At 39.4% G+C, this 27,862-nt stretch overlaps 2 protein-coding genes and 1 long non-coding RNA gene across 10 annotated transcripts; 1 reads left to right on the plus strand and 2 right to left on the minus strand.

Moving 5' to 3' along the window:
* Positions 1-1,151: 1,151 nt before the first annotated feature.
* Positions 1,152-2,098, minus strand: LOC147303358 (uncharacterized). The gene is made up of 2 exons (XR_015126957.1): positions 1,849-2,098; positions 1,152-1,737 (listed from the first exon to the last, which is right to left on the minus strand). It is a non-coding gene; the product is annotated as an uncharacterized LOC147303358 (long non-coding RNA).
* Positions 2,099-2,116: 18 nt separating this feature from the next.
* On the minus strand, positions 2,117-6,119 carry LOC147303359 (uncharacterized). Of its 7 annotated transcripts, none has more exons than XM_086280864.1 (11): positions 5,905-6,119; positions 5,278-5,303; positions 4,933-4,968; positions 4,702-4,734; positions 4,516-4,605; positions 3,836-4,104; positions 3,621-3,723; positions 3,258-3,360; positions 3,126-3,178; positions 2,940-3,018; positions 2,117-2,718 (listed from the first exon to the last, which is right to left on the minus strand). In XM_086280864.1, the coding sequence occupies exons 6-11, from the start codon at positions 4,087-4,089 to the stop codon at positions 2,183-2,185; spliced, it is 1,128 nt and encodes a 375-aa protein (XP_086136990.1). In that variant the 5' UTR covers positions 4,090-4,104; positions 4,516-4,605; positions 4,702-4,734; positions 4,933-4,968; positions 5,278-5,303; positions 5,905-6,119; the 3' UTR covers positions 2,117-2,182. The 7 variants fall into 7 exon arrangements, with proteins under 7 accessions (XP_086136990.1, XP_086136993.1, XP_086136991.1 ...); XM_086280867.1 differs by having other exon boundaries at positions 3,836-3,924; positions 4,033-4,605; positions 5,905-6,118; XM_086280865.1 differs by having other exon boundaries at positions 3,836-4,605.
* Positions 6,120-11,956: 5,837 nt separating this feature from the next.
* On the plus strand, positions 11,957-27,101 carry LOC147303360 (major histocompatibility complex class I-related protein 1-like). 2 transcript variants are annotated; one of them, XM_086280879.1, is made up of 7 exons: positions 11,957-12,224; positions 14,141-14,407; positions 17,766-18,044; positions 20,058-20,360; positions 24,614-24,712; positions 24,835-24,852; positions 25,302-27,101. In XM_086280879.1, the coding sequence occupies exons 1-7, from the start codon at positions 12,179-12,181 to the stop codon at positions 25,349-25,351; spliced, it is 1,062 nt and encodes a 353-aa protein (XP_086137005.1). In that variant the 5' UTR covers positions 11,957-12,178; the 3' UTR covers positions 25,352-27,101. The 2 variants fall into 2 exon arrangements, with proteins under 2 accessions (XP_086137005.1, XP_086137006.1); XM_086280880.1 differs by lacking the exon at positions 17,766-18,044.
* Positions 27,102-27,862: the final 761 nt, after the last annotated feature.

Raw genomic sequence — 27,862 nt, forward strand, 5'->3', positions numbered from 1 at the left:
TCAAACGAGATCCTCGTCAGTTTGATTTTGTTACCACAAACTTTGTGTGAAGTTCACAACAGAGGTAAAGAGATTTAAACACCCCAGTTTAAGGAGGCAGGCAGGGGTTGAACCAGCTGCACAGGGCTGGTGAAGCAGAGAGTGTCGGGGGGGAGATGTGCAACAGAAGCAGAGGGAACATTTTACAAGATGATAAATGGCAGCTTTAGATGATTAAGGATTTGTTGACAAGATTAAAAGACACGTCCGTCAGAGTTCAACAACATTACAGTTTGATTAAATAAAAAAGTTTTTAGACTACACAAGGTTCATTTTCTGGTATGAAGTGGCATGTTTGTGCTAATGCTGACATTGGGGCTCAGAGTTCCTCTGTGTGTATATATTTGTGAACGTTAACTTGGCTAATGTCCAAGGGTTTGACTGCTTTCCTGTTGGATTGTATCACAAAGAACAGGGATAAGAGCACCAGTGGCCGTGCACACCCTCATCTCTCTCCTTCACCCGATCATTAGTGTTGGAAACCGGCATTAGCTCAGAGTAGATTAGACTTCAGTATAGTGCAAGTGATTTGATTTCATGATTATTTGATTCAGTTTTTTCTGTGTTCAAGCTCAATTACTTTAATAAAATATGTTGAATTCAAACAAATAAATAAACAAATAAACTGTGGACATTACCCTTTTAAACCTTTCTGAAACAAGACAGGTAAAAACCAGTGTATAAAAGTTTACATAGGTATAAATAGCTCTAACACTTTACTCCAGCCTGGCGTCCACACATGTGGACATCACATTTTGGGTTATTTAGACCAAAATACTAAATCTTGATCAACAAGTGCCTGATATACAGTTATGAGGACATTATACTGCAACTGTTCTATCGAAATTTCAAATTAATGTCCTCATATGTGGCTCTCATTTTTCTCAGAAACAAAAATTAGGTAAAAAAAACAAAACCTGGTAATTCTTTCTTTTTACATTCATCGGGTTCCAATCGGCCCAAATATCAAAGAGAAATTAAAAATGCATGCCATGGAAGATTTCGGGTCTTAGGGGGTTAAAATGACCAGACCCCTCCGGCCTGTTTTCCAGGCCACTAAATTAAACCCAGTCAATTACCAATTGAACAGAATAAAAACCTACGAGGTCCACTAATAGTCCAAAAGTCCAAATCTTTAATAGAAAAGACAGGCAGAACTCAAACAAACAATAATCCAAACGAGGAGCATATATAAACACTGGAAAGTAAATAATTATAAGTTATTAAATCAGACTAATTAAATACAGTAAAACTAATAAGGGAAGACGAACACACGGGAAATAAAAATAACAGTGTAAACATACCAAAACTCAAAATAAAACAGGAAAGCTACTACAAACCGAGTGTGACACAATTACATTCATATTGAAACATATGTGATAATTTTCTTTCTTTGTAGCATTTTTAAGATATGTGTTAGAACAGTCATTATGCTGTTTGGATTAGGAACCAATCATTTTTGCCAAATAGTTAACACAAACTTAGAACAACAATGAACAATTTTCAAGATTCTGATTTACAGAACAAACAAAAGTCACAAAAGGTTTCATTATTTAAGAGACAAGATCAAGTTTTTCACACAGGAATGAAATGACAGAATCCAGTGCAGCGGGGCCAAAGGTGTGTGTCAGCAAACTGAAGGTTGAGGAATCAGTCAGCTCATGTTTAAGATTGTGTTGGATTTTGAGAAGAGTCTGTCTGTTATTAGAAAGTAAGATTAACAATGTTACACCAATAACCCAAAAATGACGGGGAAATGACAAATAATACCAAAAAAGATACAACTTTCATATTGTTTTACTAACTTACTTTGTCATATCAGCACTTGAATGGTCGATGCCTTTACAGACCATGTCTGTTGTGACATCGCAGGCCAATCTTCCGGCAAACCCGAGGGCTAGCTCCCCAGCCTCCTCTTCACTCAGAACACTAAACACTGTTACTTTAGTTTTGGCCTTCTTAGGCCTGTCAAGAATCATTGCGGGCAGTTTGGCTTTACGGCCCTAAAAAAGAAAAAGTGCAAACACCAAAAGAGCAGAGAGAGACACACACACGCGCACAAAGTTAATTAAATGCTTTTGTTTACATGGTGTAATTGTGTATATGTTGCAGCAAATGCACAATTTCCAGCCACATTGTCACTTCATTGATACGAGTAACCCGGATTTATTTCAGGTGACATCAAAATCACGAAATGTATACCTACCCCAATCAAACCTCTGAAAACATGAACTGACATGTTCTCTGCGTTGATTCTGCGCTTGATCTCGTCTTCTGTTATTGTGTAGGTTTTCTTTTTTGAGCTTGGTACAGATAAGCGACCATGCACTCTGTAAACTGTACTAGTTCCTTCTGAATCAGTTTGGAATTCTGTATCTGCATCGATCCTGTCAACATCATCAGCAGCAGCATTATCTGTACTCAGACTTGTGCCGTATACTTCTGCTTCTTTTTCTTTGTCTTCAGTCTGTGTACCTTCATCTCTGACTGTCAGTCTTCCTATCTCACTGTTACTTGTCGATTTGCTGCAGATGTTTTCTCCCTTAGGAACTTTTCCTTTGTCATTCGCTGCCTGATGCTTTCCCTGATGACATTCTTCACTGGCTACTTCTATTGCTCCTCCTGTATAGCCACCCACTATGCTGCACAACTCCTTTCCCTCTGCTGTGCTGCACTGTGCTGTTACATAAAGAAGAATGATATAAACAGCCCTATATCAATTTAATTGTGAAGAGAAATCCCCACAATACGACACAGTTATGTCTAAAATAGTTTTGTGTAAAAACTGGATCTTGAAACGTCCACTTTAATTACACAGTCCTGGTGTGCAAAGGCAAAATTACGAAAAAAAAATTCACTTTAAACATTTTTGGACATTGTTTAGTTATATTGTGACTTACTCTCACAGAAGATACAGATGCCACAAACAGACTTTGAACAACGCATGTGCTTGTATGCACCACATTTCTGGCACTGCACCTGTGAATTTAAAAAAAAAAAAGAAGAAGAAATAAACAAACAAAAAACAAATGAACAAAGTCCATTAAATAAACAATCTATATGGCTAAGGACATGTCATAGTGTACCCGGTCTTTGGCTGCAATCACACACCAGCACTGACTGCACTTCCTAGTTCGATCTGCAAAATATAATTTGTTTAAGTACAAGTTACATTTTCCAATGTTAGAGAAAAAGAAGGCAGCTAATTTTATCTTTACCTATTGAGGAAAATAAGTAGTGGCAAAGTCGGGACCTGAGCTTTGTGATTTCAGTGTTGTACTCCTCCACTTGTGTTTTACCGTCAATGAGAGATTGGGCAAACTAATAATTGACGAAGAAAAAAAAAAAAAAAAAAGAACAAAAAGAATTAGATTAACAAAGAAATGTTTGTTTGTTTTTAAACCCCCCCCCCCCGAGAAAAAAAAAAAAAAACAGAGCAACCAAAGCAAAGCATTACTGCTGAAATGGTTCAATCTACAAAAAAAATTGAGATTTTACCATCCTGCCTCTAAGGCTTTAAAAACTGAATAGGCAAAAATGTAAACATTACTTATATAGGTTAAAGCTATAGTTTTCAGTACCATTATGACATGCACTCCACATGAGTTCCCATCCTGTTGATGTGGGTGGCTCACATGTGACAAGGTCCACTCTCCAGCGCAGCCTCTTGCTGAAGCAAATGAGCTGAGAGATCGCAGTTATTACAAATAAAAAGCATATAGAGAAATCAATAACCACGTTCGGTAATGATTTCAATTAAATTAAATATGTTATGTTAAATATGTTAATTAATTACCTCCAGTTTTTCAACACCGCACTTTTTCTGACCTCCAACTCGCCAAATGAATTCATATAGACTATGGTCCTCTTGGGTATGTCACAAAACTGTTTTGTAAAAAGATGGATATGGTAGGCTTGGGCCTTGAGCTTTCCTAATGAGGGACACTGAAAAGTATCATGCACTAGAGAGAGTGCAAAATCTGTGCAACTTACAAACAAGGTCCAGTGGCTGCCGTTTTCCAGACAGGCTCCAATCAATTTCTCATACATCTGAAAGATGTTTTTCTGGAAATAAAAATAATGTGACAAGTATGTTTTTCTGTCAAGAATGACACTGCAAAACTGCAAAAGCTTGTCAGGTGAGACTTGTAATTAATTCTGCAGATACACAAACATATAGAAAGTGTCATTTTTGGTTTACATTAATTAATTTCTATAGTGTGTACAAAACAAATCAAGACCACAGACTCAACACGCACCACTCAATTTTTGGTGTTCTTTATCAGTTGGCCAAGACAGAAATGTTTTAATCTGTGTGCATTGCTTTTGAGCAAGTCTTTACACAGAAAAGGTTTCAGAAAGGTGTTTTTCAGGTTCTTCTGACAAGGCTTCAATTTTGGAAAATGCTGTTTGTTTATAGTGGCAACTTATAAACCCTTTGTGATAAGAACATAGTTACCACAGTCCAAGTCATACCTTCAAAAAGTATGCACTTTGTGCTCTTGTGGACCCATCCAAAATTTTTCCAGTGATTTGGCTTGGTATTGGATAAATGTGAGGGAAATTCTATAAAAATAACATAAATACACCTATGTTTTCAAATACATTACAAAAAACGTAAACATGCTATGTCATTATGATCAAACAAGCTTTTCAACATACCTCACACTGCAAATAGATTAGGCCATCTATTACCTTATAAAACAAATAAATAAATACATATAAATAAAAACAGAACTAAGGAATACGATTCATTAAGTAAATTGTACAATAAAGTGTATTTAAAGCAGAATTTAACATTAGTTTTATGACAACATAAAAGGATTTTTATGTCAAGAGGTACCTAATCTGAAATGTTAGTCTGGTCAAACAGGGATTTCAAACTTGAAATACCAATAGAGTTTGGTCCAGCTACTCCCACAAGGTAATCTGTGAGAAAGCATATGCTGTAGTCAACAGATATCATTTTCTTTTTGCATGCTGCAACCATCATCCATTTCAGTCTTCTAGGAGCTTTGTCTGGTTGTAGTTCTTTTTTCTCCTCCTCTCCCCTCATCTATTAATTAAATTGTTTTCTGACCTTCCTAACTGTTTCCGACCTGTCTTCCCAATGTGATGTTTAAGCAATATATGTATGGTCAGAAGGGGGTGAAATTTTCATTGCAGTTGTACGTGTAACATTGCATGTGATAATAAAAGGCTTGATTGGTTGATTATTCAACATGAGTTGACATTTACCTGACATTGTGAAGGAGTCACAGTTTCTGTAAGGGTGTAAGAACATAACATGTGGATTTGTTACACTTCTTTTTCACAAGTTAATAACAATCAATAATTTTCATTCCATTATTTACAAGCTATCACACGATGTCCCAGGGACAACATCTACACGATGTCCCAGGGACAACATTTACACGATGTCCCAGGGACAACATCTACACGATGTCCCAGGGCAACTTCTACATGATGTCCCAGGGACAACATTTACGCGATGTCCCTGGGACAACATTTACGCGATGTACCAGGACAAATTTGTAAATTTCTGGATTACTGTTAATCTCCATAGAATCAAGAACTCATGTCCAGTTTCACAGCTATGGACCAGTTAATTATGTTTCCAGGTGATAGTTTGATTCATAGATTCAGCACACAACCATAAGTCTAGGCCTTTTAGTCCAGATTCTCTTCACTTATGTTTGTAAAATGATCAGGGAAGCTACTGCAATTTTGCCTGACCCAACCCCCGGGCCACGAAACACCCAAAAAGTTGGGGAACGCTGGTCTAGAGAACACTGGTTAGCTAATGCTGTCGTCAAGTAGCAAACAAACAGCAAGCCAAGTGAGGAACATATGTATAATGCTTACCGTTTATTAAAGGAAAGTATCCTAAATTGACTTCAAATTCGGCGGACAGGCGGCGGTTTTTCGCTTCTTCACTTGTATTTCGAAATAATCGAAGGCGGGTATTTCGAAGTCGCAAAGGAATGACGTCACAAGAAGGTGATTGGTCACTTGCAATGTTGAACCTGGAACAACATTAATTATGATGATGTGGGAACAATGCTGACATGAGGAAATCAGATCGTCCATTTCAACTGCCAAAAGCAAAGTAAATCCTTTTTTTTTTTTTTTTTTTGTGTCCCGTTTGGATCTTTAGCCATCAGAATTGTTGTCTTAAGGCCAAGAAAGATGCCAAGCGGATTTATTTTACCAAGTGGATCATCATGGCCTTGCCATATTGGTCCATTTGATTGACCTTTATTATAATTATGAATTTATTTTATTTTCAGTTGCTACAAACGGGACAGACATGACTGGGGGATAGGACAGGGAGAAAGAATGAAAGAAAGAGAGGGAGAGAAAGAAAACCAAAGGGGAGAAGAGACGGTGAGAAGGGGGGGAAGAAAGAAAACAAACAAACAAAAAAACAAAACACCTGGGTCACCTGTATGGAGAAAAAAAACAGAAGAGAAAGCAAACAACAAAGAGCAACATAATAAAAAAAAAAGCACCATTACAATAAACTAGCTAGCAGTAGATATCAGTAGATACTAAATAAACAAAAGATATTGTGCAGCACGCAAGATAGACAGCGCACAATGTGCTTTGAGGCAGCAGCCAAGAATACCCGTGTGTACACCTGTGTGCATACCTGTGTGGATCAGCATGCTTGCATTCCAAAGGTTTCTCCATGTAACGATCTGCTAGGGAGTGTGGGGAGCCACAGCCCCGTCCTCCAGGGTATGAAGCAGGTATGGAGGAGATCAAAACTCCAGACATCCAGAGGCCCCCAGAACACAAGAGACCAAGGAAGACCCACAGAGGGGCAGCCTTTCTCCTGAGATTCCTTCCAAAAATTCTGTACACGGCAGTGTTTACCTGAAGAATAAACTGGACTGGAGTCACAATTCAAATGCTTTCTACAGGAAAGCGCAGAGCAGGCTGTACCTGCTGCAGAGGCTCAGGTCTTGTGGAAAGACTCTGAAGTTGCATTATTGCACAGCACAACAATCAGAAAATATGCCTGCAATGTTAATGCCTTATTATAGTGTTTTCAGTAGGAGAAACTTTTTGTCACTAATCCAAGTGACTTCTTCAGTATCAGCTGACTGCCCAACCTTATAAACAGTACATCTGAATGAACAATGGGCTGTGAGGTTAGTTTCTTGATGATTAGTGTAGAGGATGGAAATCAGCCAGGACGACTCATGAAACGTGGGCCGACATCTTGTTGAATATAGGTGTGTAAATCCAAAAATGTGCAGCAGGTCAATTGATCACAGCCTGTACAATAAGAAAATCTACGTAAGGTCTTTATAGAAATTATTGTGAGTTATTAGTCTTTTCCCCAACTGTTTTTAGGGACCTCTACCCCCCACTGAATCCCACTTTAACCTCTCTCTACACATTTTCCTGTTTAGAGGCAAACACACCCTATACAATGTAGGCAACAGAAAACCGATTTTGTTTTCCTTCTTGGTCTCTGCTGATGTTCTGCTTACGTGATTAACTTTTCACTGACATAAAGTTGGTATTTCCATCTACTAATATTATTTTATTATTACACTGATATAGCACAAAATCCAGCTAGCTTTGCATAAAAATATGTGGTAGAAATATTCTTCAGTGAGATACTTTTACTTTTTGGCAAGAGTCTGTACATTTTCACTTTCTCTTGAATAAAGAAATTTAATCTGTACTTCAACTTTCCCTAGAGTATTTTTCAACGCCATTATCTGGACTTCTACTTAAGCACACAAATATCTGTACTTTTGCCACCTCTGGTCAAATTGTAGTGTTACAAGTCCTTGGATCAGAGACATTAATCTTTGTCAGTTGTACCATGAGGTTTAATTATTCAGTGACTTAATCAGGACTGTCTTACAATGATTTCTGAATAAACTAGGCTAGTCTATTATTGAACAAAGGGAAATTAAGTCATAATTTCAATTTCCTCAGCTCTGTTCACAAAGAAGCATTTGTATTTTGCAAAATATCAGCAGTTTTAAAGACAGGGGAACAAAAGTGTATAACACAAATGTTTTTCAGTGACAGTAGGCAGATACTTCTTGTTGTATCAAATCTTAACACAGTGCAAACTCTATGGAAACTGGTAAAATGGTGGTTTCTTCATGTGGCACAGCTCAGTACTCATTGGCAGTGTTGGGACTAACGCGTTATTAAGTAACGCGTTACAGTAACTACGTTATTATTGTGGTAAAGAGCACGGTAACTAGTTATTATGCCAAAATCAGGAACGCGTTAGTCGTTACTGGGATTTAGATAGGGTCGTTACTCGTTACTTCGTGTGGTGGCTATCGCGGAGCTTCCACAGATTCAGCAACATTAGCAAGTGGTGGAGGCCAGCAGGTGGATGAAGGAAAGGGGACGCAGAAGGAAAAGAGACCCGAGGCGGCCGCCGGTCCAAGTGTGAACTGAACTTCAGGTAAGAAGTTATGACCTGCAGTCTCTCTGGGTCAGATATGAACCAAGTTTAGGTGGAGTTTATTTTCGTTATTCTGACTTTTTCCGTACTGCGTGCTAGCTAGCATGACGAAGTTTCTATACAGCTGGGTGGTGCTATGAAGTTAATGATGCTGAACTTTATTTTGTTCATAAGTTATTAGAGTCCGTCCCGTCTGGTTTTCAGAGAAAATACTATGCGTTTCTTATTGAGGTGAAAAGGAACAGTTTGTCCCGTAATTCAGCTACAATGAAAAAGGCACAAAGCTGGAGTTATTCTGTGTCTTTGCTGCACAGCTGCCTCTTCTTCTCTCATTCTCCCCCCTCCCTCTCCTGTTTCTACTTCAATCATGAAAACTGATCAATGATCAGCTGATTGGCTCTCTTGTTTGTTTATCTCCCACTTTGCGCCGAAAGAGGAAACCAGCGGATGTCGTGCTAAACAACAGCAGCACGTTTAAGCTTGATCAGCTGTTGTTAGTAGAAAGTAATATTAAATAAATTCTATCAGCTGATGTTTGCTGGAGCCACAGCTGTAAACCTGCTGGTCATGATATCGGTTTGTATATGTGGTGAGATGGAAACATGAAGGTGAAACCAGGAGATGTCCTTACTGAATCATCAGAGCTGAACAGGTGATGGAGAAACAGGTTTACCTTTTAGGTGACATAAATGAGTTGAAGGGAAGTTATGAACTGTTTCTGAGAGACAAATAACACCAGGATCCTTTTTTATGTAGCTGACAGCTGGTAACTGTGCAGGGGCGGGTCTAGCAAAGTTTTGCCAGGGGGGCCAGGTAGGGCATTAACAGGGAGATGTGGGCACAAAGAAATACTTTTCTTTCTTATTCTCATTTAAAATGTCTCGCTTTTAATAAATAATTATCTGAATCTTACAACAAACGATTGATTGATTGATGCATATATACCATCAGAACAGTGTACATCACTGTCACAACAGCGTTTGTTTTCATTCAAAGGCTTTATGATTTTTCCTATAATGGTGGGCCAGTCTCTAGTCAAAATGCCCGGGCCAATTTTTTGTCCCAGTCCAGCCATGTAAGCAGCTCATCTGCAGTCTGGTGTTGCCTACATCTTCCTATTCGGAAGGCAGAATTTCCGAGTTCTGAGTACAATCGAAAGCACCACGACTGCAGTTTTTGTGTTGGATGTAAAAGGCACACATGACACTGTGACGTAGGCTAGAATCATGGCAGCAGTCAATGACGGTCCAGGCGTGGGATTTCTCTCGTGGAAATATGCACATTATTTTTTCCTTTCTATTGGTAGGTGGCACAGTGCACTGTGGCAAGTAAGCAAGCTAGGAGACTGGCAAAGTTATGGAAGCAAGAGAATTCTGAGTAAAACCAAAGTTACTTTCCCTAGTAACTCGTTACTTTGAAAGTAACGAGTAACTTGAAGTAACTGACTTACTTTTGAGAGAAGTAACTAGTAATGTAACTAAGTTACTATTTTAAAGTAACTTACCCAACACTGCTCATTGGGCAAAAAACCAAAAACAAAACTGTGATATTTCCAGTTTCTGTAGGGTCTAAAAAGCTTCCATTATTATTTCTTTCAACATTTCTGTATTGCTTCACAGTGTTAGCTAATAACAAATTATACAGTGAGTGCAGAATTATTAGGCAAGTTGTATTTTTGAGGAATAATTTTATTATTGAACAACAACCATGTTCTGTATGAACCCAAAAAACTCATTAATATCAAAGCTGAATGTTTTTGGAAGTAGTTTTTAGTTTGTTTTTAGTTTTAGCTATTTTAGGGGGATATCTGTGTGTGCAGGTGACTATTACTGTGCATAATTATTAGGCAACTTAACAAAAAACAAATATATACCCATTTCAATTATTTATTTTTACCAGTGAAACCAATATAACATCTCCACATTCACAAATATACATTTCTGACATTCAAAAACAAATCAGCGACCAATATAGCCACCTTTCTTTGCAAGGACACTCAAAAGCCTGCCATCCATGGATTCTGTCAGTGTTTTGATCTGTTCACCATCAACATTGCGTGCAGCAGCAACCACAGCCTCCCAGACACTGTTCAGACAGGTGTACTGTTTTCCCTCCTTGTAAATCTCACATTTGATGATGGACCAGGTTCTCAATGGGGTCCAGATCAGGTGAACAAGGAGGCCATGTCATTAGTTTTTCTTCTTTTATACCCTTTCTTGCCAGCCACGCTGTGGAGTACTTGGACACGTGTGATGGAGCATTGTCCTGCATGAAAATCATGTTTTTCTTGAAGGATGCAGACTTCTTCCTGTACCACTGCTTGAAGAAGGTGTCTTCCAGAAACTGGCAGTAGGACTGGGAGTTGAGCTTGACTCCATCCTCAACCCGAAAAGGCCCCACAAGCTCATCTTTGATGATACCAGCCCAAACCAGTACTCCACCTCCACCTTGCTAGCGTCTGAGTCGCACTGGAGCTCTCTGCCCTTTACCAATCCAGCCACGGGCCCATCCATCTGGCCCATCAAGACTCACTCTCATTTCATCAGTCCATAAAACCTTAGAAAAACCAGTCTTGAGATATTTCTTGGCCCAGTCTTGACGTTTCAGCTTGTGTGTCTTGTTCAGTGGTGGTCGTCTTTCAGCCTTTCTTACCTTGGCCATGTCTCTGAGTATTGCACACCTTGTGCTTTTGGGCACTCCAGTGATGTTGCAGCTCTGAAATATGGCCAAACTGGTGGCAAGTGGCATCTTGGCAGCTGCACGCTTGACTGTTCATGGGCAGTTATTTTGCGCCTTGGTTTTTCCACACGCTTCTTGCGACCCTGTTGATTATTTTGAATGAAACGCTTGATTGTTCGATGATCACGCTTCAGAAGCTTTGCAATTTTGAGACTGCTGCATCCCTCTGCAAGATATCTCACTATTTTTGACTTTTCTGAGCCTGTCAAGTCCTTCTTTTGACCCATTTTGCCAAAGGAAAGGACGTTGCCTAATAATTATGCACACCTGATATAGGGTGTTGATGTCATTAGACCACACCCCTTCTCATTACAGAGATGCACATCACCTAATATGCTTAATTGGTAGTAGGCTTTCGAGCCTATACAGCTTGGAGTAAGACAACATGCATGAAGAGGATGATGTGGACAAAATACTCATTTGCCTAATAATTCTGCACTCCCTGTATATCATACTGTTCTGTTTGTTTGCTGTGGAGTTAACTGAAACCAGTGTTAACTAGATTATCTTTAACATGTTTCCGAGTAGTCCTCAGCAGATGATATGAGAACCACATTTTAAACAAATAATACCCTTAACCTATAAATCAAAAGTAAAAGTAATCTAAAAGCAGAAACATGATGAACAGGTTTTTAATTATAGGGGAATTTGACAGAGAGATGCTTCATGGGTGTGACTGAGAGGCAGTAAAAGCAACAACAAAGCAAACAGAAGCAGAAAGGTGTACTTCATGCCAAACTCTTAACCTGCTTTCTCACAAATGACACGGACAGCACGGAAAAGTCAATTTCCACACATTGGAGCTTTAACACTTTTGTAGTGAGGATCACAAGTCACAAGTAGTGAACAGATTAAGGAGGAAAATAAACACTGCAACACAAAACCAGGAAAAATCAACCTCAGCAAAAACTTCTCGTCTATAAATTATATGCTTTTCCTCTTTGTGTATTCAGCATGAAGTTTTTGCTGTTGCTGCTTTTCTGCCACATTTCATCTTCAGGTAAGACCTTTTAAATATTTTACTTTTTTCTTTTGCATTAAAAGCAGTGTCCTGCAGTTTCCTATGGTTTATGATACCCTGAGTGTGGACACTTTATTAAGTACACTTTGACAATGATAGTTTGGACTGATTCAACACTATTCAAGAAAAGATCCATTATTGGATTGAGATCTGGTGATTTTGGAGGCCATTTGAGTTTAGTGAACTCATTGTAATCTTGAAGAAATAAGTTTGATGGGATTTGACCTTTGTGACATAATGTTTTAGCCTGCTGGAAGCGCCCTTCAGAAGATGGGAACATGGTCCACATATCCATAAAGGGATAGACATGGTCTCCAACAATTCTCAGATGGGCTGTGGAGTTGAGTTGTTATTAAGATACTCAAGTTCCGTGATAAAATATCCCCGTTACCATTTCACCATTACCACAGTCTGAACTGTTGATACAAGGCAGGATACATCAATGCTTTTGTCAGGGTTTCTGGGTCTTTGACCCAGTATTCTTAGTTCATGTTCACTGTTTATATTCTGTCTGCTTCACCTCCTGTTTTATTGTGTTAGCCTTGGTCCATGTGCATTATGTTCCGTCCTCTTCCCATTATCATTAGTTCATTATGTTCAGCTGTGTACTCACCGGTCTCTCATTATCATCATTATCACCAGTCTGTGTATTTAAGCCCTCTGTTCTACCCATTCAATGTCGGGTCATTAATGATGTATGTCTGATGTCAATGTCGTCTGTATGTCCAGTCAGTCAGTCAGTCAGTCAGTCCTTTGTTCATTCGGTCAGCCAGCCATTTCCTCCCTCTGTACCGTTTGCTCACTCCTTCGGCAATAAACATCCACCTTCACCTACCTGCCTGTGAGTCCAGCGTTTGGGTCCTCCTTCTCTCATCCACGACACTACCCTTGACAGCTTTCATGTTCTCTATGCCAAATTCTGACTCTATCATCTGCATTTTGCATCACAAATCGAGACGTATTGGATCAGGCAATCTTTTTCCAATCTTCCGCTGCCAATTTTTGTGAATCCATGTAATCTATTGCCTCAGTTTCCTGTTCTTAGCTGAAATGAGTGGCAGCAAGTGTGTCCCATCTGCTTCAAGTTTTGATGTGATGTTTGTTCAAAAATGCTTTTTTACATGTATTGGTTTTAACAAGTTTTTCTTTGGGTTTCTGTTGTTTTTATCAGTTCAAAGCATTATGCTGTTTTCCTTTGACCTCTGACATCAGCAACTTTTTTTCACCCAGAGAAATGCCGGTCACTTGATATTTTCTTTTTTGGACCATTCTTTGTAAACTCTAGAGACAAATTTGTGGAAAATTCCTAGTAGATCAGCAGTTCTGAAATACTCAGACCAGTATGTCTTAGAGACTTCTCTCTTAGATCACCTTTCTTCCTCATTCTGATACTTAGTAAGAACTGTAAAGGTTCATGTATTTTTCTTTTTTAACCCTTCTCTTAAGTGTTTTAAGAGAAGACATTAGAAGTTGATTTTGTATTTCAAATTTTCTGAAATCTTGTGTTTATGTATGCAAATTCATCTTTATGCAAGTATGCATTAATGTTCCTATTTTAAAGCTTGTTTTCTTGGCAGTGTAATAATAAACACTGGAAATTACATATTTAGAAACAAACACACAGGCAAATTGTATTTACAGTTAAAATGTTGACCTAAAATGTTACCATACCATGTTTTTTGACATAAGGATTTTTACATCAGTTATATAATGGCATTTGCTACAATTTTACCCATTTACTGGATTTTGTTTAACTATGGTATCTAAATAGAATATTATCTCATCAATTTCCATACGTAACCAGTGGAAACAATATGTCTGTTGGGTGTTTAATTATCTGAAGACTTGTTATTAGATGCTTCTAGTGTCTCATTCTGATATTCTGTTCTGTACAGTAAAACACTCCATGACTATTTTTTTCACTGCATCTTCTGGAGTCCCAAACTTCCCGGAGGTTGTGGCTGTTATGCTGAATGATGATGTAGAGGTCGGTTACTGTGACAGCAAACTCAAAACAGCTATACCCAAACAGGACTGGATGGAAACATTAAGAGATGAGGATCCAAAGTACTGGAAGCTGTACACAGGGGAGTGCACAGTGCATCAGCAACTATTTAAAGAAGAATTTCATGTTGTGAAAAAGCGCTTAAACCAAACGGGAGGTTTGTGCATTGAAGTTTGTTGATTTGGTTTTGTTCCACTAAAATAGATTACTCAGTGTATACATTGCATATCCCTGCTGTAGCTGTCTGAAGTGGAATTAATTTAACAAAAATGTATACCATGATATATTTTATGGAGTACCAGAAGATTCATGCATATTAAAATAGCAAAAAGGATCGTGCTTCAGTAATGGAATGTGAAATAATATACACATAATATACACTTTAGTAAATTCATGTTGCACAATGTGAGGTGCACATTTAAGCAGCATTATTCATTATTGAAGAATGAGATAAATGCCTTTGCTTTAGGTTTTTCAAATTAATACCTGAGTGTTTCTTAGTTTTACACTAGTCAGTTTGTCAGTTTAATCGTTTTCCTTATGTAGTCAAGAAAGAAATTAGTGGCCAGGAACATTACTAGTAACAACTCATCATATTAAACAGGTGCACAAAAATAAAACCATAGATGCATATATTATCCTTAATGCTGAGAAATGAAACAGGGACAAGGTATTGAACAGGTTTACTGAAATTTATTTGTATACATATACACTATTTATATATATATATATATATATATATATATATATATATATATATATATATATATATATATATATATATATATATATATATATATATATATATATATGTGTATGTATGTATATATATATATATATATACATACATACAGTGGGGCAAAAAGTATTTAGTCAGCCACCGATTGTGCAAGTTCCCCCGCCTAAAATGATGACAGAGGTCAGTAATTTGCACCAGAGGTACACTTCAACTGTGAGAGACAGAATGTGAAAAAAAAAATCCATGAATCCACATGGTAGGATTTGTAAAGAATTTATTCGTAAATCAGGGTGGAAAATAAGTATTTGGTCAATAACAAAAATACAACTCAATACTTTGTAACATAACCTTTGTTGGCAATAACAGAGGTCAAACGTTTACTATAGGTCTTTACCAGGTTTGCACACAGTAGCTGGTATTTTGGCCCATTCCTCCATGCAGATCTTCTCGAGAGCAGTGATGTTTTGGGGCTGTCGCCGAGCAACACGGACTTTCAACTCCCGCCACAGATTTTCTATGGGGTTGAGGTCTGGAGACTGGCTAGGCCACTCCAGGACTTTCAAATGCTTCTTACGGAGCCACTCCTTTGTTGCCCGGGCGGTGTGTTTTGGATCATTGTCATGTTGGAAGACCCAGCCTCGTCTCATCTTCAAAGTTCTCACTGATGGAAGGAGGTTTTGGCTCAAAATCTCACGATACATGGCCCCATTCATTCTGTCCTTAACACGGATCAGTCGTCCTGTCCCCTTGGCAGAAAAACAGCCCCATAGCATGATGTTTCCACCCCCATGCTTCACAGTAGGTATGGTGTTCTTGGGATGCAACTCAGTATTCTTCTTCCTCCAAACACGACGAGTTGAGTTTATACCAAAAAGTTCTACTTTGGTTTCATCTGACCACATGACATTCTCCCAGTCTTCTGCTGTATCATCCATGTGCTCTCTGGCAAACTTCAGACGGGCCTGGACATGCACTGGCTTCAGCAGCGGAACACGTCTGGCACTGCGGGATTTGATTCCCTGCCGTTGTAGTGTGTTACTGATGGTGACCTTTGTTACTTTGGTCCCAGCTCTCTGCAGGTCATTCACCAGGTCCCCCCGTGTGGTTCTGGGATCTTTGCTCACCGTTCTCATGATCATTTTGACCCCACGGGATGAGATCTTGCGTGGAGCCCCAGATCGAGGGAGATTATCAGTGGTCTTGTATGTCTTCCATTTTCTGATGATTGCTCCCACAGTTGATTTTTTCACACCAAGCTGCTTGCCTATTATAGATTCACTCTTCCCAGTCTGGTGCAGGTCTACAATACTTTTCCTGGTGTCCTTCGAAAGCTCTTGGCCATGGCGGAGTTTGGAGTCTGACTGTTTGAGGCTGTGGACAGGTGTCTTTTATACAGATGATGAGTTCAAACAGGTGCCATTCATACAGGTAACGAGTGGGGGACAGAAAAGCTTCTTACAGAAGACGTTACAGGTCTGTGAGAGCCAGAGATTTTCCTTGTTTGAGGTGACCAAATACTTATTTTCCACCCTAATTTACGAATAAATCCTTTACAAATCCTACCATGTGAATTCATGGATTTTTTTTTCACATTCTGTCTCTCACAGTTGAAGTGTACCTCTGGTGCAAATTACTGACCTCTGTCATCATTTTAAGTGGGGGAACTTGCACAATCGGTGGCTGACTAAATACTTTTTTGCCCCACTGTATATATATATATATTAGGGGTGCAACAATACACAAAATTCACGGTTCGGTTCGGTTCGATACTTTGGTGTCACAGTTCGATATTTTTTCGATACAAAAAAATGTTCATGCCTTTTTAATTTGTCATTTATTAAAATTATAAATATATATTTTAACTCAAACGTACAGTTTTTAAATTTAATGTTGCTGAAACAACAAAGTCATAAAAAATAAATCTATCTGATCGAGAAATCACTCATCGTTGGAAAAAAGAGTTTATTACAGAGAAATGGCTCTTTCCAAAATAAAAGCTATACTATACGCTTCTTCTGGGCTATACTCTGAGCAGCATATTAAACATATCAGGTCCCCATAAGGAGAATCATGTGCTAACGGCTGTCTAAATGACTCGGGTAAAGTTTGTAGCATGCCTGCTTGTTGTTTTTGTCTGCTTCCACTTGTCTTTGCACTAGGATGATGTGCAGTCATATTCGTTGTGTTCCCACTAGTGCTGTCAGCGTTAATCTTGTTGAAATGACGTTAACGCCACAACACAGCAAATCTCCGTTAATGAGCTACCGCGGATCGCCCCGTGAGTGGGGCTGGACGGCCAACACGTTAAAAGAGCTAACTGCGCTAATGCACTAGTTCCCATGTAATTGAGCATTGCATGGCACATCCAACATACTGTTTTACTTTAGTCCATGACACGCTTACCTTCAGGGTCATACTTCACATGAAAACCAAAATAGTTCCAAACAGCAGATCTGAATGAGGGTGGGGGAGGTTCAGTTTGCCATGTTGCAAGGAGAGCTTAACTTCTGCCTCTCTAGCTTGCCCTGCACTCAGTGAATCTGCGTTCGACTACTCCGCCTAGGCTGCACTGTCGAGCGCAGATCCACTGAGCGCTCAACACAGACAGCATCGTTAGAAGGAAAGTTGATAAAATAAATTAAAAATGTTGTATTGTTCGATACATATGCGTACCGAACTGAAAGTACTGTATCGAACAGCTCAATATAGATACGAGTATCGTTGCACCCCTAATATATATGACTTTGGCTTACTGTAGTCTGTGTGTCTTTCTTAGCTGTCCACATTTACCAGAGACTGACTTCGTGTGAATGGGATGATGAGACTGACAAAGTCAGTGGTTTTAATCTGTATGGCTATGATGGAGAAGACTTCCTAACGTTTAACATGGAGACACAAACATGGATTGCCCCCAAACCACAGGCTGTCATTATAAAACATTTATGGGACAATGACAGTGCTCGAAATATCTTTTTTACAAATTACATCAACCAAGTTTGTGTTTATACACTAAAGACCAATCTGAAATATGGGATGAGCTTTCTGCTGAGAACAGGTAAATTAAAAACTTGATGTAGTTTCATGATTTATCATATATATATATATATATATATATTAGGGGTGCAACGATACACAAAATTCACGGTTCGGTTCGGTTCGATACTTTGGTGTCACGGTTCGATATTTTTTCGATACAAAAAAAATGTTCATGCCTTTTTAATTTGTCATTTATTAAAATTATAAATATATATTTTAACTCAAAAGTACAGTTTTTAAATTTAACCCTAACCCTTGTGCGTGTTTTTTATTTTGACAGCGAATGCGCACCACTTATGTGCACCCCTGGTTATTTAGCTCGTCATATTGCAGCCACAGAAATTATTTTGTCCATGAAACCATAAAGCTGCACTTTCTTTTTGCCTTATAGTCTGATTTGTCATAACTTCTCCGTTTTGTGGTAAGCTTTTCTTTGGCTGTCACTTCTTCACCCTGACCTGTCTTATTTGGCTCAGCAGAACTAAAATAATATAAAATATATATCATATATCCTGCTGCTTTTACACACGCACTCACATAAGCTCAGCGATTCTCTGTGCGATCAACCTCTCACATGTTCAAGCTTGCTGCGGGAGATTTCACTTGTCATGTTTGCATAGTAAGCCAACGATTAATAAGACAATGTCAGAGGAATTGGTGCACAAATTATCATCACTCACAGATCAGTGCTGTCGCTCTCTATACACAGTTCGCACGATTGCAAAGTGAAAGCAAAAAAACAAGCGCAAATTCAAACGCGATTTCAATATGTCACATATTGACAGTGGCTCACCGATGCCAATGACATAATTACCCAGCTACATTTCTGAAAGAATGCAAAAGCATTGACATATATTTTTCCTTTCTACAATAGCCCGACGGGCAGGGCAGAGATAGATTTTGGTAGCCCGACTGAAAAAATCGCTAGCCCCGGGACGTCGGGCTAGCGATATTGCGAGCCCTGTATCTGATTGAGGAATCACTCATCTTTGGAAAAGAGAGTTTATTACAGAGAAATGGCTCTTTCCAAAATAAAAGCTATACTATCCGCTTCTTCTGGGCTATATTCTCAGCAGCATATTAAACATATCAGGTCTCCATAAGGAGAATCCTGTGCTAACAGCTGTCTAAATGACTCGGCTAAAGTTTGTAGCATGCGTGCTTGTTGTTTTTGTCTGCTTCCACTTGTCTTTGCACTAGGATGATGTCGGCGTAAATGTGCAGTCATATTCGTTGTGTTCCCACTAGTGCTTTCAAGTTAATCTCGTTGAAATGACCTTAACGCCACAACACGGCAAATCTCCGTTAACGAGCTACCGCCGATCGCCCCGTGCATGGGGCTAGACGGCCAACACGTTAACGAGCTAACTGCGCTAATGCACTAGTTCCCATGTAATTGAGCATTGCATGGCACATCCAACATACTGTTTTACTTTAGTCCATGACTCGCTTACCTTCAGGGTCATACGTCACATGAAAACCAAAATAATTCCAAACGCCAGATCTGAATGAGGGTGGGAGAGGTCCATGTTGCAAGGAGAGCTTAACTTCTGTCTCGCTAGCTTGCCCTGCGCTCTTCCTTCTGACGCTGCTGTCTGTGTTGAGCGCTCAGTGAATCTGTGTTCGACTACCCCGCCTAGGCTGCACTCTCGAGCCTAGGCGGAGTAGTCGAACGCAGATTCACTGAGCGCTCAACACAGACAGCATCGTCAGAAGGAAAGTTGATAAAATAAATTACAAATTTTGTATTGTTCGATACATATGCGTACCGAACCGAAAGCACTGTATCGAACGGTTCAATATCGATACGAATATCGTTGCACCCCTAATATATATATATATATATATATATATATATATATATATATATATATATATATATATATATATATATATATATACTTATATATATATATATATATATATATATATATATATATATATATATATATATATATATATAGCCTGCATTAAAATAATCATGAAGCCTATGCTTCCAATTAACTGTTAATTGATCAAATTTTCTCTTTAGAGCTTCCCTCAGTGTCTCTCCTCCAGAGGACTCCCTCCTCTTCAGTCAACTGCCACGCTACAGGTTTCTACCCCCACGGGGCCATGATGTTCTGGAGAAGGAATGGAGAAGAGATTCATGAAGGTGTGAATCATGGAGAAATCCTGCCAAACCATGACGGCACTTTCCAGATGAGTGTTGACTTGGACCTTTCAACAGTGACACCTGAGGAATTCGGGAATTATGACTGTGTGTTTCAGCTTTCTGGTGTTAAAAAAGACATCATCACCAAACTGGACAAAGCCATGATCAGGACCAACTGGGGTAAGACTGGAATAGTCTTATAGATATGAGAAAGACATATTCAGTCTTTTGTATTTGCTCTGTAGTTCAAATGTTTTCTACTTTTGTAGAATCTTGAAGTTGTTTCTGACCAGGATATGTCCGTTATTGTGCTCAAAGGAGCTTGCAAAGAAAAGCGTCTGGACTTCTTTAAGTTACTTGAAGACATTTCACCTCTCATCCGAGAAGCTTCCTCAGTTCCAAGGTCAAATGGCGGAGAGTCCCAGATATAAACCCAGTGGGAGTAATTGTGTATCCATTGTGTATCAGTAATCCGTTATTGTGCATTTTACAAAATTATGTTGGACTTTTTTAATTTGTGCAATACCTTCAGAAATATCCTATCTAGTATGATGCTGAAAAACTAGTCCATCCATTTTTTCTTCCAAGCCTTACAGTTGTAAAAAATATCATTGTAATTAATTTATTATCAGGTTGTCCTTAAAACTAATTGGAAAACCTTCAGTGTTAACAAACAAATGGATTACACGACAGTCTTTTCCCGTTTCATTTGTTAGGCTATGCCCTCTCTATTTCTGGTAATTCCATGGAAACCCAAACAAAACACTCAATAAGACTCTAATGCCTGGTTCTCAATCTCACAGCCCATGTCATCCCTACTTGTGGGCCGCATAATGACGTGAAGAAATATTTTTAAAAATAATTATTACAAAAATATGTTAATATGAAGTCAATATGAGCAGTATTAGAGTCATAGCCCTAAAGAATGTAGCCTCATGGGCAGTGTAGTCCAAGCTGCAGGGAGAATGTGTGGGACTCCCCCTCCCGTTATGTGTGTGTGTGTGTGTGAGGGAGGGAGGGAGGGAGGGAGAAAAAGGAGAGTCGAAAAGTGTGAGTTGTCCCAGGCCCCAGGACATAATTAGGACAAAGTTTATAATAAAAAACAAAATGCTTTATTATTGTGGCGGGACGTGGTTTGCGATGCCATTGCAGGTGAGATGGACTCACCAGCACGGCATCTACAATCATGCCTTGATGGCTTAAATCCTGTGCTCTTTTTGTGTTATTGTTGTTTTTGGTGGTGATGTGTACGGATGGCAGTGGGAGAGCTGCAGCCGTTGAATGTACTGTTTTAGCAACCGTGTGATTATTATAAGGGTTGTATTGTATTGTAAGGGTGGACAGCTCGCGGGCAGGACCAACTCGGGATGAGCCGGAGGCTGGCGTGCCAGCGGGACCTGCCAAGCTGAAGACGGAGGTCGAGGTGCGCAGGGGTCTTGCAATGCCCGAGGGCGGCCGGTCCGGCCTGTCTTCCAACAAAGGCTGGCACGCTCCGTGGTCCTGTGTGCTGGCTGCCTGCCCAACTGCCAGTGAGCCCCGACTCACTTCCATGCCTGCTGCGCCACCACTGTTTGCCACCTGGGTGGCCACCGGACCAGCTCCGGGGTTGCTACTGGAGACGCGGGGGACCCCTGGAACCACGTCGTCACCGGCGTCACTGGATGCGCGGGCGACCGCCAGAGTGGACACTTCCCCATCGCTGGGCCCTGGCCTGGGGCGCTGATGGTCCAAGCCGATTCACTTGCCTCCTCGCAGAGGGGAGAGTAGGTTCGGCTGAATGCCCCGCAGGCTTCAGAGAGGCGATGGGGGTATATGGTGGGGCGATGCCGCTGCAGGTGAAATGCATTCAACTGCACAGCATCTACAGCTTAAAATCTGTGCTCTGCTTGTGTTGTTGGTGGTGATGTGTATGGCTGGCAGCAGGAGAGCTGCAGCCGCTGAATGTACTGTTACAGCAACCGTGTGATTATTGTATGAATAAATAATGCTGCAAGTCATGTAAATGCCAGCAGCATTAATGGAGCACTTTTTGACATTGCCTGCAGTACCATGGCACAGGCCAAGCAGATCAGGTGGACAACCGCTGCATCAGTGGCGTATACGAAACAGGTCTGGCGGAGCTGCAGTACCAGTGATTCTCCATCGAGGAGAATGGGAGATCCTAGGTAGCTTGCCAGGTAGCCGGTGTAGGCATTGACATGCTTTGGTAGGTTTTTGGGGAAGGAGTTTCTCGGGCAGCTTGGCTGGAAGCCGACGTCAATGGAGACCCTTGAACTGAGCAGGACCAGGCAGAGCACTGACCACAGGTTTGTACCTAGCTGGATCAGATGGTGCAGAGACCTCTGGTGGAGGCTGGACAGGTGGTTGATCAGGTAGTGGTGTGGAGGCTGCAAGTGGTTGAGCAAGTAGCGGGTGGAAGTCACAGAAACATGATAGAGAAACAGTCTTTAAATATTTTGAGGTGAGGTTAACAGTCTCAGTCCTAATTTTTGTAACCTCAGGAAGCTTGAGAAAAACTGTCAGTTTCACTCACCCCAGGTGTCCGCACCAACCGAGTGAACTGTAGACTCCGGTGGTGCTTTTTGAAGTCCTTTTTTTTTGCCTTGGTTAGGGTGGGGATGAACTTTGAAGCCATGTAGAGCTGGTGAAGGAGTGGATTGCTTGGAAAAATGGCTTCCACGACATTTAGCCCTACTGACCTAACTTTGAGGACAGAAGTCTAGGGGCCTTTCTCAATATGCGTACTTGTGCGTTTAACGTTTAAGTTATTTTCAAGCAAGAATGTAGCTGTGTAAACTTCAAATATCTGCTCGATTTATCAAGATATCATATATTTCCAAACGCGCTCCGACGTTTTCGGAGAGGTCTGTGACCCGCCAGCTCCATAGCAGACAGCGAGGTCGAGGATCATTAGCGGCGCATCGTTTTCACCCCCGTGGTCTTTTCGCTACTCAGGTTAAACAAACCCCAAACCCCAGTAGCTGTCTATTGTATTGAGTGTCCACTAAAATAAAAATAAAAGCGTTCTAACATCTCACCTGCTTGTATTTATTAAGGTATGTACATGTACACTATTTTTATTAATAGAGATTTCACTACTGAGGTTAAACATGATATATAAGTAACTTAGATCACTTCTAAATGTTAATGTTTGCTTTATTTCAGTGTTTTATTTGTTCCTGAGTAAACCGGTTTGGCTGTGATTAGAGTTAAGCTTCATAACATATTACTCACAGTTAAATTAAGAGGGGATGGCAGAAAAAACTCCGGACCTGTGACATCATCAAGTACGCTGGTGTTCCAATTGTACAAATCGCGAGTCCGTGCTCGCGTTCTCGGCAAGTCCGTACTCCCGTGCGGTCTCGGCAAGTCCGGCCTCGCCGAGAACGTTGACAGTGAGTTGAGTCTGCTGAGACCATTGTGATTGGTCTGTACCGTCATATCTGCTGCAGACAGCATGGAGTGAAGACAGTGTGGACCTAAATGTGGACTACAGAGACAGAGTAAGATGTTAACAAAAGATGAGCCTTTATTTTGGGTTGCACAACTCGACAAATAAAAGCATGGGAAGAATTTGTTAGAGCTAACAAAACCTAAACTGGGGAAAGCTAAAAACAAAAAACACAAATTGAATAGAAAAAAACCCCGCAAAAACCTGAATCACAAAACTTAGGACCTGGAACCATGAAACTTGAAAACACAAGGGACGCTAAGCAGACACACCAACAACAGACAGAGGAGAACAGATGACTAAATACATGTGGAAAACAAGGGGATGGGAAAAAAGAGGGAAACACGGCATAGGCTAATCAGAAACAATGAGACAGGAAGAAAAACAAAACTGAACATACTACACACAGGATGAGGGACTATCAAAATAAAACAGGAAAAACAGGAATAAAGAAACAAGGATGACTAGATGTAACACAAGGAACACAGCGGAGGCACAGTAACAAAACCTAGATACCTAACTAGATAACTAGATACCATAAAATAAGCAGAGAATAACTAAGGTAGCTAGATATACAAATGACTATACCAAGAAAAAATGCTAATATCAAGGGATATTCCAAAAACAAAAAAAGAAAAAGAAAAAAGAAACATGCTTGGTTCCCCAGACCCAGGATCATGACACCAACAGATGATCAAATAATCTCAGACCTTCCATCCATACTTTGTGAGTCTCTGTTCCTTCAATATTCACGCTGTTAATGTGGTTTGCAGTTTGTCAATCATGTTCACAAAATCTTTCTTTGGTTTTCAAATAGTGCCTATAATCTGCTATAGAACAAAAACAAAAAGCAATTGGTTGAAAAGAGGGTTAATGTGTGAGTCATGTCTTAAGGTACACTATCGAACCCTTTTTTCTATGAGGAGTCAATCATTACAATTCTTTGTTTCCTTTTTTTATTTGTTTGTTTTGTTTTGAACAGAGAAGCCCTTTGACACAACCAATTCCATCATCTCTGCTGTGGCTCCTCTTGCTGCCACCCTCATAGTGGCTGCTGCTTTCATTTGCAAAAAGAAGAAAGGTAAGATGAAAAAAACACCTATTCTCTTCTCATCTTCTCTACTTAAATTTGATGCTTGGAAAATTCAGCATTTCTCTGAAATGTAATAAATAAGGGAAATATTTTTTTTCCTCTTGTTTCAGCTGAATGCCCTCCCTGTCGTGAGTAAAACCTATTCATGTTTTTACTATAATGAATAGCAGATTAAGAGTGAAAAGTCCTCCTTTGTGAATAAGCAAAATGTCCATGCCCATGATTTCAAATAATAAGGACACTGTATCCATAAGATTTTGGACTACATCAGAAATCTCCTGCCCCTAATCCCTGTATATCACTGCAGTTTGACACATTTCAGATGACTCTTGCTGTAAACTGACAGAGTGGGGGGTGAGCACAGATGGCTTACATACCTGCTGTGCACAAACATTAAAAGTCCACTTACTTTCCATTGTATTTTGCCAAGTAAAACACAAAATACAAAAGTAAGGAAATACTAAGAGTAATGACAGACGTGACTAAGAGTTAAATGGTAATAAAAACATAATTATACCAGCTGTTTATTAAAGAAAATTATGCAGCGTACGTAAACTCAGTTTGTTTTTTCTTACAGCTCCTGACAACATCTCTGAACTCTCTGAGAAACTGAATCCAGAAGCCTGATAAACACTCTGCACACAGTAAATTACCTTAGAAGAGCAATAGGTTAGGTTGTGATATCAACTAAAAAACTTTCTTAAAATTCAATGGTCAATGGTCAATGGTAACTTTCTTGAACTTTCTTAAAATTCTTGAATATTTCTCCATTATATTTAAGAGTTACTGTAAAGTCTGCACTTCTGTATATATGTATAAGTATGTTGTGGGTAACTGTCTTACATTAATTTTTTGTTACATCTTGACATTGAAATTCTGTAGTATCATGCATACAAAATGGCCTGTATTGTATATGTCTGTGAAGGTTCTCAGTCATCCAGGTCATCGTAGTCAAAGGAGCTTGCAAAGAAAAGCATCTGGACTTCTTTAAGTTACTTGAAGACGTTTCACCTCTCATCCGAGAAGCTTCTTCAGTTCTAAGGTCAAATGGTGGAGAGTCCCAGATATAAGCCTAGTGGGAGTATCCCCCCACAGAGGGATAGCGCTTTACTTAGTCCCTAAGGACCCCAAAGCGATTTACACTACATTCTGTCATCCACCCATTCACACACACATTCACACACTGGTGATGGCAAGCTACATTGTAGCCACAGGCACCCTGGGCCCACTGACAGAGGCGAGGCTGCTGGACACTGGCGCCACCGGGCCCTCTGACCATGTACAAAAGTGCCAGAATTTAAAGAAACAACTTGTTTTACTATAATTAGTAGTGTATGAGAAAAAAAAGAAATGTGTTACATGAAATATAAACCAATGAGCTTGTGGTAGGACTTGACCTTCACAGCTAAAGAAGTGCAGGAGACAGATGCTAGCCAGTGTAGCGAGTGATTTATTCACCATCTTGTGACCAAACAATATTTACAAAAAAATAAAAAAACTCAACTCCATAATTAACTCAGTTCAAATAAACATAACTGAACTTAAATTAATGGAAATTAAGGTCAAAATGCACACAGCTACACTGACCTGATCCTTTTTCTGAACCCCTGTATTCATCTGCTTAAATAGACCATTCACCCCAGGACTATTCCATTAGGTAGGTAGGATGAACATTAACATACTCCAACCTATCCTACTACCCTTTACTAGCAAAAAAAAAAATCTCTACGGTATATTCAATACATATTGCACCAATAAATCCATATCTGTATAAACACAGTCTACAATCAGCTTTATTAAATTACCAAGATTCTCCCTCCTTCTTCACCTGGTCTCTTCTTGTGACCTCAGATTAACCAGGAAGCTATAAATAAAGGAAGTAAAACTATATTTTCTCCTTTTGTTCCTGGAACACAGGTAGGTAAGGTGAGTTCAGACTAAACCAATTAACAGTTGAAATAAATAACATGTTAACTTAACAAACTTTGATTTAAACCAAGATGTTATGTTAATAATCTATAAAAGAGCAAAACATAAACAAACCTGGGATAGTAGGTTTGCCTATTGCAGACTATATATGAAATATGGTTAAATCAAAACAAGAATGTTAACTAAGAATATGGACAAATGGTGTTCTCACCTAGTGATGGCCAAATTAAGCTTTCTGAAGTGTTGAAGCTTGTATTGAAAAACGGTTCATTTCTCGAAGCTTTTCAACACAGTCTTCTCTGGTGACATCTGGTGGCCAAAAATATGAAGAGCAGCTTGAATCTACAAAATGAAATGGACTGCTTCATTATGATTGCCCACTCTACAGAGTGGAATTCTGTTTCATATTGGGCCACCGTTGTGTTGCTTTGACCATGTATTGGTTATTTGGGTTTTGTTTTTTGTTTTTTTGTTTTGTTTTGTTTTTTGGGGGGGGGGGCTGAAAAAAAATGTTATGTTTAATCAATAATTTTGATCAATAATCTTTCCTTGTTTAAATATGCGCCATGGTGTGGTCTTTCTTTACTTGTGACTTCTTGATCTTGGTAAATAAAATAACTGAAAAATACATATAATAATATACAGCACACCAAGCATTTCACTACATATCGTACTGTGTATGACTGTGTACGTGACAAATAAAATTTGAATTTGAATTTGAATTATGGAGTATGCTTCTGCTGTGAGATCCTGCCTCCATGTACTTAGGAAATTAATCACTGGACAGCTGGACAGGTATGTTTATAAATATCATTATATTAGGCGAAATTTCTTATACATATTTCTGACCTAAGGGTTGGATTTATTGTGAATTGGAAAGGGAAAATGCTTATAAACAGGGCTGGGTGTCATCACTGATTCTAGAATCGATTCGATCCACGATTTGATTCAATTTGAATCGGGGAAATTTTGCCTCAGGCAGTCCAAAATATTATAATTCTGATCACTTATCAGTACATATCCATATTTTTATATCTATAAAAATAAAGCTGAGACTTCATCACAGGTGTAAACATCACAGCAGATTCCTTTGTGCCAAAGTAACTCAGAATAAAATACAGAAAAACATGAAGGCAATTTTCCTGGCCTGGCTTATGTGAGTACAAGAAAACAATGATTAGAGTACAATGTCCTGAAGTTTGCTTAGAT

The sequence above is a fragment of the Aulonocara sp. 'chitande type north' Nkhata Bay genome, linkage group LG22 (assembly GCF_057382095.1).
Source record: "Aulonocara sp. 'chitande type north' Nkhata Bay isolate Kocher_YH1m ecotype deep benthic linkage group LG22, A_spYH_male_GT1.1, whole genome shotgun sequence".
In the NCBI taxonomy this organism is placed as follows: Eukaryota; Metazoa; Chordata; class Actinopteri; order Cichliformes; family Cichlidae; genus Aulonocara; species Aulonocara sp. 'chitande type north' Nkhata Bay.

Excerpts from the sequence above, each read along its gene's own strand:
- LOC147303359 (XM_086280862.1), bottom strand. The coding sequence starts at position 5,328 with ATGTTATGTTCTTACACCCTTACAGAAACTGTGACTCCTTCACAATGT. Across the intron at positions 4,735-5,277 it reads TGACTCCTTCACAATGTCAG|GTAATAGATGGCCTAATCTA; the intron begins GTAAATGTCAAC and ends TTGTTTTATAAG. Across the intron at positions 4,606-4,701 it reads TAATCTATTTGCAGTGTGAG|AATTTCCCTCACATTTATCC; the intron begins GTATGTTGAAAA and ends TTATTTTTATAG.
- LOC147303360 (XM_086280879.1), top strand. The coding sequence starts at position 12,179 with ATGAAGTTTTTGCTGTTGCTGCTTTTCTGCCACATTTCATCTTCAG. Across the intron at positions 14,408-17,765 it reads GCGCTTAAACCAAACGGGAG|CTGTCCACATTTACCAGAGA; the intron begins GTTTGTGCATTG and ends TGTCTTTCTTAG. Across the intron at positions 18,045-20,057 it reads GAGCTTTCTGCTGAGAACAG|AGCTTCCCTCAGTGTCTCTC; the intron begins GTAAATTAAAAA and ends TTTTCTCTTTAG.